Source organism: Cynocephalus volans, chromosome 15 (assembly GCF_027409185.1).
Source record: "Cynocephalus volans isolate mCynVol1 chromosome 15, mCynVol1.pri, whole genome shotgun sequence".
NCBI classification, from domain to species: Eukaryota; Metazoa; Chordata; class Mammalia; order Dermoptera; family Cynocephalidae; genus Cynocephalus; species Cynocephalus volans.
In genome coordinates, this window is record NC_084474.1 from 86,011,622 (window position 1) to 86,027,609 (window position 15,988).

A 15,988-nucleotide genomic window follows, 5' to 3' on the forward strand; every position below is an offset into this window, starting at 1 on the left:
AATATGCTGCCCTTTGCAGAAAAGCATGCTAGGAAGTCATGCATGAATGTCCTGAGGCTCAACTATCTCATCTGTGAAATGGGCATAAAATACTAACTCTTGGTGGTGATGTGTTAAGGCGCTTGAAGTACACAGCAGAGTGCCAGGCACAGAGGAATGCTCCCAAGAGTGGGTGAAATTTTAGCTCGCACTTTTTACTGGGTAAAAGCTCACTTTTTCTGGAAGTTACTTGGCAAACTCTCAGGAACACAACCTTGAACCAAGAAAGAAAGCAAAACGAACCTCCCGCGCCCAGCTCCTTCCCTGAGCTGTCAGATTCAGCGTGGAGTTGGTATGCTCCTCAGACCCCAGTGCACCTCCTATGAGAGAAACCTTTTTCCAGCTGGTTTTCTGGTTTCTCAGTCTATATCATATTAGAGGAGGAAGATTAGGAGAGATTGGGAATGTTAGGATCAGAGGCACAGAAAGCATATTAACAGCATAACCCGGAGAGGTGAGGGTGAGGAGAATGAGGTCCCCAGGGCGCAAGATTTAAGGAGGTTCTCGACCTCAGGGCAGACTTGGCAGCTCTGAGTCATTCACAAACCCAACCCCTGGTAGCGACAGCCTCCTTAAATCCTGTGCCTTGTGCCTCGTGCACCTCACCCTAGTCCTGGGTCTCAGCAGTGCTCTCAGTGACCACGGGAACAGAGGGCACCGCTGAGTCAAGTGAGATGGTGCTGAATTGGTGGAACTGCCTCACATACAAGGGGCACTCTGTTGGGACGAAGTGGGTGTTGAGGCTGTCTGCAAGGAAGGGCTTCCTCGAGTGTGGAAAGAATTACCATTTATATACATGAGCCTGGTGTTACGACACATACCTTATGTACATGATCACTACACCCCAGTGAGACAGTATTATTAATCCCCATGTGCCACAGGAGGAGGTGGAGTTTCAGGAAAGCCCAGTTATACAGGTAGAGCGGGCAGTGGGATTCACCCAATCTGTCCCACCCTGGAGCTTGCACTCCCACCTGACTCCATGGTGCCCTTAACTTTGGGAAGCGTTTCCATGGCAACCTGCAGATGGGCCCTGTCTTTCCAGTTGTTCTCCACTCCGACTTCATCTCACGCCGCCGTTCTGTTCTCCTCTTTGTAAACAAGCTCCAGCTCAGTAGCTAGCATCGACTGGCTCTCTTCTTTCCATCACTTGAATAATCCAATCTCATGCCTACCTTAGGGCTCTTGCACTTGCTGTTCCCTCTGCCTGGAGTTCTCTTCTCCTGGATCTTTGCCTGGGGTGCTCCTCCTCATCCAAGTCTCCAGTGTCACCTCTCGGAGGGGCTTCCCCTCACTAGCATGCCCCTGTCGCCTTGCTTCATTGTACCTGTATCAGAAACACTTGTTGGACCCTCTCACCTCCTGCAACGCGTCAGGCCCTGGAGAGCAGGAAGCTCATCTGCCTTCTGCACAGCTGTGTCCTGGCTTTCAGAGCCTGATGCACCGACAGTTCTCTATGGACATTTGCTAAATCAATGAGCTCTTAAACTGGGTTTAGGATTCCACATACCCTGCGTATTCTGGGATTGTAACTGTAAATCATGCGTCTTGTTCTTTAACATCATTTCTTTTTTTATATTTTCCAGTTAAGTGTCCCGAAGGAAGCTATTCACAGGATGAGCAATGTATTCCCTGTCCTGTTGGATTCTACCAAGAACAGGCAGGTAGCTCATCCTGTGTCCTGTGTCCTGTGGGCAGAACAACCATTTCCACTGGAGCTTTCAGCCACACTCACTGTAAGTTCTGTAGGGTCCTGCTTTGAAAGAGAAACCCTGCAATACCATGGGATGCAGCAGGGTTTCTTATCCTCCAGCACTATTGACATTTTGGGGTAGATAATTCTTTGTTGTGGGGGGGGGCTGTCCTTCGCATGGTAGAATGCTTAGCACCCTTAATACACTAACCCTTACCCACTTGATGCACGCCCCCCACCAAGGTGTGACAACCAAACATGTCTCCAGACATTGCCAAGTGATTCTTGGGTGGGGGGGCAGGGCAGAATTGCCCCCTACTGAGAACCACTGTGTACACAGCATAACAAAGGAGGCCTTTGAATACCTATCTCCTGCCTGGCTCTGGGCCAGGCATTTAGCTGTGGTGTCTCATTCAGTGCCCGAAACACCCCTTCCAGGTAAATATTATTAGCTCCACTTTTACCAGCAAGAAGACTGAGGCTCAGAGAAGTCAAGAAATTTAGCCAACGTCACTCAGCTAACTGATGACATAGCTGGCCTTTGATCTTGGTTCTGTGTGATTCTGAAACTTCTGATTTTTGTAAGTCTACCTTCTCAGATTGAGCAGTGGAAGACGTTTTCCACCTATAGTCATCGCTACTCGTATTCTCTTTCTGGCCCTATGCGTTTGTCAGTACGTGTGGCCTTCCTGTATGTCATGTGATTTCACTCGGTCTACATACTTGATAGTCAACTGGGTACTGCTGGGTTTTTCCTAGCAAGGACCCACACGTATCTTCTTTCGCATCTTTTCACGTTAGTCTGAAATTGTGTCAACACGAGACAAACTGTTATTGCTTAAAATCTGAATAATTTCTAGAATTTTTAAAACAAGTAGTCAAGAGAAATCACATCACTTTCTTCGATAAGGGAAGTTTTCTTGGTCAGGAGAGCAGGGGTAATAGGACAGTAATTCCAAAAAAGTAAACGTGAGAGGAATTTTATAGGCTGAGAGTCTGACATTCTTCCTGGAGAAGAAGCTCTTCACCAGGAACATACTGGTGGAGTGTCTTTGACATCAGGGTGTCCCCCTCAGTTTGTACACATTGACTCAGTACTTGTGGGTTGAGATGACTTGAAGTGTATTGAAATGTTGGAGGAGCATTTTCTTAAAAGGAGATGGATGTAATGCACTGATCCTTGCCGATGGAAGGGATATGACAGAAATGGTGGGCAACAGAGGGCAGTGGCCAAGGCTTGCACCAGCCAGACCCTGTTCCATCCCTGCTGTCCTTTCTTACTGGTGCTGTGACCTAGGCCAAGTCATCTTCCTTCTCTGAATGTCAACTTCCTCATCTATTAGATGGGGCCAGCGATACCTCCCTCACAGGGAGGTTATAAAGCGTGTCATAGTTCGGGCTGCTATTACAAATTACCATAGACGGGGCAGCATAAGCGACAAGCGTTTACTTCTCCTGGCTCTGGAGGCTGGATGTCTGAGGCCAGGATGCCAGCATGATCAGGTTCTTGGAGATGGCTCTCTTTCTGGTTATGTCCTCACATGGTCTTTGCTTGGCATGCACAGAGGGGGAGACACACAGACAGATGGAGAGAGCTCCTGTCTTCCTCTTTTTATAAAGATGGTAATCCCATCCTGGGGGCTCCTCCCTTGTGACCTCATCCAAACCTAACTACTTCCCAAAGACCTCACCTCCAAATACCATCGCACGGGGGAGGGGGATTAGAGCTTCTGCATATAACTTTCAGGGGAATGCAAACATGCAGTCCGCAGCAACCAGAATCAAAATGTCTAATGTGAACAATGAGTGGTCATTCTCACCCCACTTTTGCAGCGAGCTTTGTTTGCCTTTCCACGTACTGTGGAGGGCTGTGCTGCACTGCTATGACTCTTCAGGACATTTTCCTTGAGTAATAGAATAGATTCTAGGGAATGGTTCTCTAGGGTCAAGGCTGGAGGCTGTGGTAAGGGTCTGTCCATATCTAAGAACTTCTCCATGACTCATTAACTCCATCATATCCACCTGTTGAATTATCTCATCTGTGTCTTAGATAGAATCATATTGAAGAGAAGCACAGGGCAGTAGAGTCTGCTAAGTTTTAAATGATGGCAAGTTACTATAATACTTCCTTTCATGTTAGGATAGCTTTTAAAATTTCACCTCCTCTGTATAGTTGAGGTCTGTGTTATAGTTCTTACTTATGCTTTTTTTTCCCTATATTTCCTAACTTAGCAGATCTATTGGACTGACCCCTGCACAGATCCTTGAGATTCTGTTGGTAGCTGAGTAGTTCTTTGTTTGTTTACTGATATATTAATTTGTGTTTGGTATGCAAATCATTCTATTTAAAAAGTAGCCTTTGTAACCTCCCCACAAAAAAGTTGTTATTAATTATTAATCTTCTAACTGATAGTCTTGAAATATAGAAACTCAGATGTTATCAAGTCTCTGGGCTGCCATAAAAGATTATCATTCACCTACTTCAGAGCCCTGGAGAACCAAATCAAGGTACTCTCTTTTGATATATCATTCATCAAAAATCTATCAAGCACCTGCTTTGTGCCAGGTATATACTGGGTATACAAAGCAAGTAAAGATAAAGTCCCTGTCCTCAAGGAATTTAGAGTCTGATACAAAAATAAAACATGTAAGTATAGAAATATAATTTATTGTAATTAATAACATAATGGGGGTACATGTTAGATGCTGTTACAGCATCTTGTGCTAGGTCTTGAATGATGATGGAGCCAGAAAGAGGAAACAGCATGAACACTGGGATGGAGGTATTCGTGCATGGATTTGACTACTATTTATCGATTTCTGAGTTTGTAGTATGTGTTGGACACTGAGCAAGGCACTGAGATGCAATAGTGACAAAACCAGGCCTGGTCCTGCCCTCATGCAGCTTCTGTGGAGTGAGAGGCAGGCAGTCATCAGGCTTTTATTCACACAGATGAGTGGAAATGACAACCATGCTTCCTGCTGTGAAGGAGAGGAGTGGTCCCAGGAGGGTGTACAACAGCTGGACCTGACCTTGTTGAGGGGGTCCAGAGGTGTCTTAGTCTGTTTGGGCTGGTATAACAAAACTAGGTGGCCTATAGACAACAGAAATTTATTTCTCATACTTCTGGAGGCTGGGAAGTCCAAGATCAAGGTGCCAGAAGATTCAGTGTCTGATGAAGGCATCCTAGACAGCGACAATCAAGCTCCCCTGTGCTTCTTTTGAAAGGGTGCTAATCCCATTCTTAAGAGTTCCATGCTCATGACCTAATCACCTCCCAAAGGCCCCACCTCTTAATACTTTGGCACTGGGAACTGGGGAGGAGGGGAGTCATAAACACGCAGACTGTTGCAGCAGGGCCTCCCTGAGGCAATGAGGATGGGCAAAGCTGGTGAGTGATGAAGAGTTCACGCAGTGAAGAGCGGGAGGACTGGGGGCCAGGAGAGGGCCAGAGGAGCAAAGCCTGTGTTCAGCACATGGGATCAGGGGCACTGAGGCTAACTGATATTGTGGGGGGCATAGGGTGTATGTGCAGGGTTCAGGATGGGTGGGGCCCAGATCACAGGGGCCTTATTGTCCCAAACAGGACCCTGGGTACAATCCTTTGGTCAGGGTGGGGGCACTGAAAAGTTTTGAACTAGAATGTCTGGGTCATCTGGTCAATGACCTGGAGCTTGAGAGTTGGGAGGGAAGAGGGTTCCAGAGCCTGTCACTGATTGCTGTGTCCATCTCTCGGTTCCAGGTGTCACTGACTGTCAGAGGAATGAGGCGGGCCTGCAGTGTGACCAGGATGGCCAGTACCGAGCCAGCCAGAGGGACAGGGGCAGTGGGAAGGGCTTCTGCCTGGATGGCAAAGGGCAGAGGCTGCCATGGTCGGAGACAGAGGCCCCACTTGAGGACTCTCAGTGTCTGAGTACGTGCTGGCGGTCACATCAGCCACAGTCACTGGGGAGAGGGAGAGTGGTCTCGAGGGCCTTAGAGAAAGGGAAAGATGCATGTGATGCATTTGTCTCTAACTTTTTATTTTGAACAATTTTAAGCTACGAAGTTGGAAAAATCCCTGTCACCTAGGTTCAAAAATTGGTAATAGTTTGCTCTCTCTTTTTTAAATCTCTCTTTTGGAAAGTAAGTTTCAGACATCACGAATCCTCACCCCTAAATACTTTATAAAAAAAAGATAATCTGCTGGGGCTTCCTTTCTTGTAGGCAGCTTGTGGAAAGACTTGGGTGCCAGTCCTTTATCTAGGACCTACTCTCTGAGTGCCCCAGAGCAAGTTGCTCAACCTCTCCGGTCCTCAGTCCCCCAGTGGCTTCCTGCCTGACTCGTGAGACATTGCGAGGATCAGCATCATCTTACAATGTCAACAGATATTCATGGGGCACTACCCTGTGTCAGTCTCAGTTCTTCAAGGAGATGGTGTGTGGGAAAGTCCTGAGTGAACCATCGAATGTCCTACTGTCCGTGTGATGGGAATTCCCACGATGGAAGGGAAGAGCACGGTCTGTTGATCAGAAGGAGTTTCATCACAACGGTGCCCTTCACTGGCTGTGTAGTGTAAGGAAAAATCACTCACCCTCAACACTTTGCTCATCTGTAAAATGGAGATATTAGTGCCTACCTGGCAGGGGTGTTGAGTGCATTGGCAGCGACATGCCTTCCAGAGGTGGTAACTATTGCAGAATGATAAGAAGGCTCATCAACAGTAGGTGCCCTGTTTCTTCCTTAAACAAGGAGGAAGGCTGGGACAACCTGCAAGGTCCCTTAATCCTGACCTCCTCTAAGTCTTCAGGACCCTGCTCCACCTTGTCATATAGTCACCTTCCTCTGCTGAGGTCCTGTGGCTCACCTTTGCACAGTTGACAAGCCAGAGCCAGCCCTGCCTGCCAGAGTCTCTGAGGGTTTCTGTGTGAGGCGAGGGCCTGATGTACCCGGGCTTGCTATGTGCCAGGCATTTCATATCCTGACCACATTTAAACTCCATGGTAGTCCTGAGGGGTAGGCATTATTACCACCAATATTTCAGTTAAGGGAACTGAGACAAAGAACGTTTAAGTGCTTATCTTTATCCTATAGTTAGGATAGAATATATGTAGAATTTGAACTGGTGTGCATTGACTCCCAAACCCCTGCGTTTTCCATTGCACTGATCTGTGCTTCTATCTAGATTCATCTGCTTCCTCGTTAAATACACACGTGTGTGTGCATACATGTCCTGCCTATCTTCTAGGGAAGTTGGTACAGCTAATGACATAAAATACCAGAGATAATCCAAGTGAGACATTTTTTATTTTCTAATGCTCAGAGCAATCATTTCCCTTCTTTAGTAAAGAGCTAACAAATCCCAAGGATTGTGTGTGTGTGTGTGTGTGTGTGTGTGTGTGTGTGTGTGTGTGTCCCTAAGGATAAATTGCAAATCCACAGAAAGTCTTACTATGTGTTTTTCCAATTTACCCCGTCTTGGGCAGGAATAACGATCAGGGGAGTTACAGCTGGAAGGTATGGTACGAGATCAATCACATAGATCCTTCACAGGAAAGGAGAGGGTGCCCATAGAGGGGAAGCTACTTGCCCAGTGGCCCTGGTGATGAGGTGCCATTCAGGGATCATTGCCTGAGTGCTCTAAGCCCTCTTTGCATCCCTGTCAATGGCTCAGCTTGAAAATTGTAATATGTGGTTTGCAAAGCATTGCATGGCTTGTTCTGCCCAGTGTTCGGAGGAGAGAGCACGGTTTAATCAGTGGCAGTGGGGGCATTTGTGAGTCTCAGCTCAGCTTTGAGGACGTGGATATGCTCCCGAGGGCTGGCTGATGAACAGCTTCCACACTGATCCACAGCGTCTTTGGCTTCTTATGCAAAGCTCTGAGCTTAAGTTTCCTTTTCTGGATGTGCAGGGAGATTTCCATGTGAATAAGCTGAGCCCCCACTGGGATGTCAACATTTCTCTTCTCCAAATCCCTCAACTTGTCTTTGAGAAGCACTTTCTCTTTGGAGTGGAATTATAGTCTCACTTTTGAGACTTTTGTCCTTCATGAAAAGCAAAAGACTTACCGGTCAGCTCTATGCCTCTCCAAACAGGTCTACTTGAGAGGGGTTTGCCCCTTCTCCACCCCACTGCTACCCCCTTGTCTAGCCTCTGCTGTTACCCACACAATTACCTCTAACTCATCTTCCTGCTCCAGTCCAGCAATTTTCCTATGAGGCTTCCAGCTCACTTATTTTAAAAGGCAATTATGCTTATGTAATGCCCCTTGAAAGTCTTCAGTAGTTCTCTGTCGCTCCTGGGACAAAGTAAAACTGCAGTATCCCAGCCTCCTCTTTGGGCTCTAGCCTCATTACATTGTATACTCCTTTGGGGCCAGAACCGTATCTTATTTCTTGTTCTATTCCAGGGCAGTAGGTACTTGTTGACAGAATAAATGAATTGCTCCACTTATCTGGCTTCTTTGAAACTATTTCCTAAAGGTCTTCAGGGAAGGAGATTTTCCTGCTAGCCAAATTCCTGTGGCCAATTTTATAAGTCCTCAAGTGGAGGCAGCTGTCCTTGCAGAAGTCAAAGGGGCCTGGCATTTACTGAGTTGTTACCATGTACTGGATATTAAATGCTATTTTATTTAATTCTTACAACCAGGAAACTGAGACTCTCAGAGGTTGAGTATGCCCAAGGACACAGAGCTGGTAAGGAGTGGTGGCACCAGGACTTGAACTTGAGCACTGGTGCTCTTTCCCTCCTGTCTGCTACTCCCTGTCTTAAATCCCACCTGCTGCAGCTTCACGGTGCCCCCTTTATCTCCTCCGTGTTCCCTTTGTTTACTCTCAGAGTTAGTCTGACCTTGGCCAATACAAATATTTCAAGTTCACTTTCCCTTTAACTTTAGATCCAGTTTCCTAACTCTGCTCTTTGTTGACCCATGCTAAAGATTTTATGTACCACGTCCAGTGCCTAACAAAGATACATGCGTCCTTTTGGAATTACACCATTATAATGTTCTCTCCTGGTTTTCTGCCTACCCAATGAACAGAAAACTAGTATCTCTGCTGTCCTGGCTAGTGAAAGTTCAGATATGATCAGAACATTGTCCTGGCCCTGGAAGGAGACAGGAGCATAAATAGCCATAATACACTATGGAAAAATCATGATTAAATATATGCTGTGCTCAGGTGTTATCATTAGATAACATTAGATGTTATCCCTTTATGCTTTCCCCAAGACGTTTGTAAATATCTGCTAAGTAGAAATTTGATACGTGGGAAATTATACCAACACAATGTATAAATCTGCAAACTAACTTAGTATTCCATTGGCAACTTGGTTCATGAACTTCTGCATAGAATGCTGCAATGTGAAGGTGTTTGTCAACAAGCTGTCCTTTTTCTGAAAACCAGCAGATTCTCTACTGAAGTGCTAAATTTACTGCATTTTCGTCTGAGTTTAATTAGAAGTTGAAAGACCTCTCAAATTTTATTTAGTCTCCTAAAATGCTTTGAGCTTCAAGTCTATACCAATTGTGCCTTACGAACAGTGTGCTGATGATAGCATTGAGTTTGCTGGACAGGAGCTTGCAGTCTCTACAAAGAGGGTACCGAGGAGTACAAAATAAAAATGAGAGAAGGAATTGAGAGAAGAGCAGAGCACATGAACGAGGCAACTTCAGTGATCAATGTGGAAAGACCATTTTGTAAAATTAAAATTTTTTTCTACAGCAAAATTTTTGAAGGCTTAAAGCATGTCATTTCTATTATATTAATGCTCCTCTCTCCCAACCCCATCCCAAAAGGAATAAACATATTTTTTGTGCTTATTGTGAAAGCCGAGAAAAGATTGCTTTATATGGCCTTGAATTTATTGACTGGATGAAAACCAGTCCAGGCACAAGTGTCTTCTATAAAGCAATGGATGTGTGTGATCATGAGAGCTTACATACGTGTTTATAATTATGTCTGCAAAGAACCGATACTCATGTGCTCTTGGGCTTGTAAGTCTTGTTTTTTGATAGTTACACTGCAAAATATTGACACTCTTGGGCATTTGTGGCTTGGAAGATAAATCTCATTCCTTGAGAGTTACCCTCTATGGCTTTTTGCTTGGTGAAGAATAAGTTCCAAGTCCCCTAGCCTTGAGAAATTGTGTTCCCTTGCTTGTCTAGTTCCATGAGTGTGTGGCTGTGTTTTCCCTACCAAACGGGGCTCAAGTGTGTTGAAAAAACAGATGTTAATATATTGCTTAAATAAATACTGTCTCAAAAATACCTGAGCCACATGACACATTTTGAAATTTACATGAGCACATATGTACGTATCTTATTTCTATTTTTAAAAATGACATACCTCATTTCAGAAAGAATCGAAGTTAATGAAAAAAAATTTCAATATAATAATTTTATCACATAATTAGCGCTCAAAGACAAGGACAGGGAAATATAAGTTTAGATAGAAAAATTAATGTCAATGAGAAGAAATGATTTGTAAATACTAGCATAACATTAAATTTCCCCCTCCTTCTTGACAGCCAAGTAGAAAAAGGGAGACATGGCGAAGTATTAGATATGAGGCGTCATGCTGGTGCTACCCTAAAAAGGAATTGTTGTCCATGGCATATTTATGTCACCAAGGGCTTCAAGTGGGAAGTGACTTCATGACCTAACACTTGTTAGCTTCTTTGCAGGTGTTCTATACCCTTCAGAATCAGATTTCATAAATATGCTTTACTTTCAGTGATGCAGAAATTTGAGAAGGCACCAGAATCGAAGGTGATCTTCAATGGCGATGTTCCTGTGGTGGTCAGGTCCAAAGTTCCTGATTCTGAATCTCCACTGGTGCAGTGCTTGGCAGGTAAGGGGTGAGGGGGAGATGGGCATATGAAGAGTGGTGTAGAAGTATGCTCTGCTGATATTGTCAAGACAAATAAAATTAAAATATTCAAACTATAATGAAAAAACATGCTTTATCAAAAACAGCATAAATCAATTGCTTTCTAAAATGTACAGGCAATTCAGAATGTTGATGCAGAATTTATAGTATATCTGCTATATGCCAAGAAGTATGCTGAATGTTATGGAGCAGAAATGGACAAAATTAATCTGGTGTAGAGCTATTTGTCTAGGTCAGGATATGTATCTGTTTATTTCAGCAGTGAGAACAGAGAGGTGGTATGAACAGCTACTGAGTGTGTATCTTTACAAGGATTATCTCATAATCTTATAATGACCCATAAAATAGCCATTGTTATACCAAGTTACAGATGAGAAAAACAAGGTTTTGAGAGTTTAAGTAACTTACTCAATGACACAGAGCTTGTATGTGACAGAACTTAAATTCAAACCTAGGCTAAGGGATGGGATGTCCAAGCCTACAGTCAACCATTGCATTATGCCTCCCTCAGTAATGACATGTGGTTTAGTTGTTAAGTAATTAATACTGAGTATGAATCTGTTTTGGATATCCGCTTCGGTTATGATAGGCATATCCCATTGTTTGTATCACAAACACAGAGCAAGGCATGAAGTAAGAACTGAAAAAAATGTTTGTAGAATGAACAATATTCACAGGAACTGGAGGGACAGGACCAAGGGGTCAACAGAGTAAATGTGAGGAACTGGCACCAAGACAGGAAACTTGATGGTCAACTATGGCAATTATTTGTCTCGACAAGGAGCGTCATGCATGTACCCATGTGTGTGCAGACATGTTGTGACACAGCTTGAGTTAGAAAGGCAAACTTGTGGGATGAAAAGAAAAAGAGGATGCAGAATCTTAGGGAATGGGGCGAGCAGGGAGGACAGGTCCATCTGTTAGTGTCAGGAGATGGTTTAGCCAACTGGGCTGTTATTAGTCTGTTTCTGTTGCTTGTAACAAAATTCTTGGAACTGGATAATTTGTAAGAAAACAAAATTTATTGCTTACAGTTTCAGAGGTTATAAGTCCGAAGTCCAGGGCTGAGTATCTTCTTTGGTGGTGGCTTTACAGCAACGCAGGGGACTCACATGGCAGAAAATGGTGAAACAGAAAGAGAGGAGAGACTCTTGCATGCTCTCCTTTTAAAGCTCTCAGAACCATGCCCCGACCACCATTATTAATCCATCCACTACGGCCTGATCCTACAATCTGATTACCTCTTCAAGGTCCCACCCTTTTAATGCTGGCACAGGGGGGACCAAACCTCCAACACTACATGGGCCAAACTGGGCATCCAAGTTATGGTGAGAGAAAACAGGTAGTTGTGTTAGAAAGGTCTCTCAAGATGTGCCTATCAGCCAAATGAGAATTGGGCAGTCCAAGACAGGCAGTATTTGTAGATCCAGGGGGATCCACCCTAGTCTGCTCAGGCTGCTGTAGCAAAGTACCACAGACTGGGGTTTCAACAGCAGACATTTGTTTTCTCAGTTCTGAAGGCTGGAAGTCTGAGATCAAGGTGTTGGCAGGGTTGTTTTCTTCCAAGGCCTCTCTTCTTGGCTTGTAGATGGTGTCTTCTCCCTGTGTCTTCACAAGGTCTTCCCTCTGTGTTCCTCTGTGTCCTAAACTCTTTTCTGATAAAAAACACCAGTCAGATTGGATTAGGGCCCACCATACGACCTCATTTTGCACTCACCCTGTGTCCAAACACAGTCACATTCTGTGTTAGATACTGGGGGTTAGAACTTCAATATATGAATTATGGGCAGGGGACACAATTCATCCTATTACAAGCATCAAAAAGATTTTATGGTAGGACAAAGGGCCATTTAAGAGGTAGGAAAATAAGCCACTATGGCAGTGGGAGGGGTGGATACTGTTGTTGGTGAGGGAAAGGAGACTGGTAAGAAAACCAAGTCATCCAGATAACTAAACAGCATGGCGGGGAGTAGGAGAGACATGTGGTTTAGTGGGAGCATGAGGTGAAGTGTGCTTAGAGCCATGGCAGGAGCCCTGGTTCTAGGTCGGTACTTGGCCAACAGGAGTTGAGGGTGCTGTGTTCTTATGCTGACCCAGAACTTTTATTGTTTTCCTGTCTGGATTTGTCCCTGAGCCTGAAGCAGGATCTGTTTGCAATGAGGATCAAGTTAGTTCAGTTGAGAGGATAGGAGGGCTTCAGGGCCAGGGGCTGAGTGAGCCAATAAGAATTATTTTCTTTGGGTTCTGAATGGGCCAGGCAGTTTGTGGGTAAAAGGACACCATTTTGGTCTCAGTCAGTGCCTAGTTAATGAGGGCATTGAAGCCATTTAGTGCTGAGATGGAAATCAGGAGATGCTGGAAACCCCCAAAGACCACATTTGCACCCAAGGTTTGATCTTGGGAGAGCCACAGCTTATGAGATGTCCTGTTAGAGAAGGGGGAACACCTTAGTCACCAGATACGAGGGGCTTTCCCTTGCCCTTCAGCTGGGAAGATGCAGTGGGAGGGCTCAGGGACTGGAGGGCAGAGGAATCTGAATAACTGCTCTGCCACCAGCCAGCCACATGACCTTGCCACGTCTTAGCCTGGGTTTCCTCATCTCTAAATTTGCCTCTTACCTAATGTAAGAATCAGTATGAATAATATATGTAAGAGTGCTTTGTAATGGTAAATTTATAAGTGTAAGTTGTTTTTTTATTCCAGTAAACTCACACTTTCTACCAGAACTTCCTATCCCTCATAAATCATTAGTTGCTATCAGTGTTCAGAATATTACACAGTTGAATATGGCCCATTTTTAAAAAAATATAATTGTAACTTAATTCATTTATTTAACACATTTTTAGAATCTCCTGCATGCTGGGCAATATGCTTCATACCTGTCATATAATGTGAATGTAGCAGCCATGGTCCCTGCCCTCATTAAATGTGTGGTCTCCTGCCATCATGAGAGGGCACTTGTAAGAAGTGGGGATTTTATTATATCATTAAATCTCCCAATAGGACCATCATCAGCTCCCTGAGGGAATATAGCCATGAACAAAGATGTGATCTCAACAGATATTTGGATGTGGGTTCTTACAGAAGAGAAGCAATTAAAATGTAAAAAAGGTTTAATTTAGGCAGATACAGCTTAGTAACCACAAGCTGAAGTCTGACTACTTAGATTTAAATTCTAGATCTAGCACTTGGTGGGGTTGTGACCGTGGATACATAACTGGACTGAACTATGTTTCAGTTTCCTCCTCTGTCAGGCAGGGATCAGTGATTCAGTAACACAGAGAGCACTTCACACAGCATGTGGGACACGGTATGAGCTCAATAAATGTCTCCCGTGTGTCTGTATTTTGTGTATGCACGTGTGTGTATGTTTGTGCGTGTCTGGGTGTATGTATTTAGGTATGTAGGTATATTTGTGTGTGTGTGCTTGGAACAGGGGTAGGGGTCCGTGTCTGTCCTGTCCTCAGCATCATCTGAGAGACCCAGGTGGGTGACTGTCCCGTGGTTCTTGTAGATTGTTCTGAGGACGAAGCTTGCGGCTTTCTCACGGTGTCCACGACAGGGTCAGAGGTCTCCTGTGATTTCTATGCATGGACAAGTGACAACGTCGCCTGCACAACTTTTGGTCAGGTGAGGCGTGGCGGCCAGTGGTGGTTCTATCTCTCATCTGTTCTACGTCAGACACACTCCTCATTGATACCAGGCTGATCAGGGGACAGAATGAGACTGTAGGAAGCTGATCCCCTGTTGCCTCCATTTCCTCAAAGCCATGAGCCTTTGGGAAACTGCAACAGACCAGAGATGGGCTCAGGATGCAGCCGACGTCAGGAGCAGGATCTTTCCTGACACATTAGCCAGAAGAGCACCCCCTTCCTCCTCCCACTGCCTACCTCATCAGGCAGCTTGGTTCCTGGTGGCGATGGGGGCATTGTCCAGAGCCCTGAATACTATCTGCCCCCCTGAGTCCCAGGCCCCAGCATTCCTTTCCACTGTAGAAGTAAAACATGATTGTCGCCTAAAATGAAAAAAAAGTTTAATATCTGTTAGAACCATGTGAAACTGCTGTTTCTGTAAGTCAAAACTGCTAGAATATTGGCAATTCTATGTGGTACCATCAGATTAGGATAGAAAGGCATTCAGTGAAAAGCAAAAGTCTACTGTCTCCTAATTTCCTAACTCCTAAGCATGCACAGATCTCCATTTTACTCTCTGGTTTCTTGTGGATCCTTCCCGAAAACTTCTGTATATTTATAAGCATGGTTTTTGTTTGCTTACGTGCTAATATGTGTTATTTCCTGTCGTGATTTTCTCATGGTATTTATCTCTCTGTACGTGTATTTTAAAGCTAACCTTATTCTTTTCCATGGCGGCATGCCAGCCCACCCTGTGGATGCGTGTCTTTCCCTCAGCCAGGGGCCGTGGAGTTGAGGCAGTTTTGCATCATCACCAGGACGAGTGCTTTGCGTGCCCTTTGCCCGTGTACTCGTATGTGAGAGTGTATTCGTACGCAACATCCCGGAAGGGGAATAGAGGGTGGATCCCTGAATTTGAGGGCTCTTAAGCTGGCTTTGTAGCTACAAGATATAGGGAAGAGGCAAGGAGGAGTCTTGGGTCCAAATCCCAGCTGCACAACTTGCTTGTTGCTGTTTAACCCCTTGGTTCCTCAGATCCCTCCATATAAGATGGGGATAATGATGGTACCTGCATCGCAGGGTCATTGTGAGGACTGAATAAGGTCCCGCATGGAAAAGCTAACAGAACAGTGTCTGCCACAGAGTGCATGCTCAGTGACCATTATTATAATTATCACCATTGCTGTCAATATTACTATGCCCCCATCAACGGGAAATTCCATCTCAGACTTTGTTAATGCTCCTCTCCAAGGCCCTGGGCTCTTCATGCCGTGGGGTGGGCGTGGGAGTCCTTGGTCAGTGGTCGTCAGTGACTGGTCCACACTGGCCATGCGGAGGCCCATGGCCTTCAGCTTTCCTGGCTCCACTGCTTCTGGGCCAGGCTTGGGATGTGGGGGGGACTCTTTGACCAGGCAGGAGCCTCAACACATGGGTTTAGCCTACCAAGGTCCAGCTGTCCATCTGACATCTTGCTGCCCCCTGTTCCTCCAGGGCATGACTACAGAAGGGGCGAGGGCTCCTGATGTTCTGGGAACCCCTCTGAGTCCTCCCCAGTTCTGCAGCAATATCTTCCCACTTCATGCTCTCCGAGGCCCGCCCTTCCCTCCCTCCCCAGGTGTATTAGTCCATTTTCTGTGGCTTATAACAGAATGCCTGAAACTGAGTAATTTATAAAGAAATATAGTTTATTTCTTACAGTTTTAGAGGCAGGGAAGTCCACAGCCCAGAGAGTGTGTCTGGTGAGGGTCTTGTTCT

General features: G+C 45.1%; 1 protein-coding gene across 1 annotated transcript in view; it reads left to right on the forward strand.

Moving 5' to 3' along the window:
- Window positions 1-15,988, forward strand: part of TG (thyroglobulin) — a 241,191-nt gene that overhangs the window by 45,522 nt on the left and 179,681 nt on the right. The window contains exons 21-24 of the mRNA XM_063079279.1: window positions 1,626-1,775; window positions 5,476-5,646; window positions 10,446-10,562; window positions 14,116-14,231. Coding sequence (XP_062935349.1) covers window positions 1,626-1,775; window positions 5,476-5,646; window positions 10,446-10,562; window positions 14,116-14,231 — 554 coding nt within the window. The remainder of the gene's footprint in view (window positions 1-1,625; window positions 1,776-5,475; window positions 5,647-10,445; window positions 10,563-14,115; window positions 14,232-15,988) is intronic.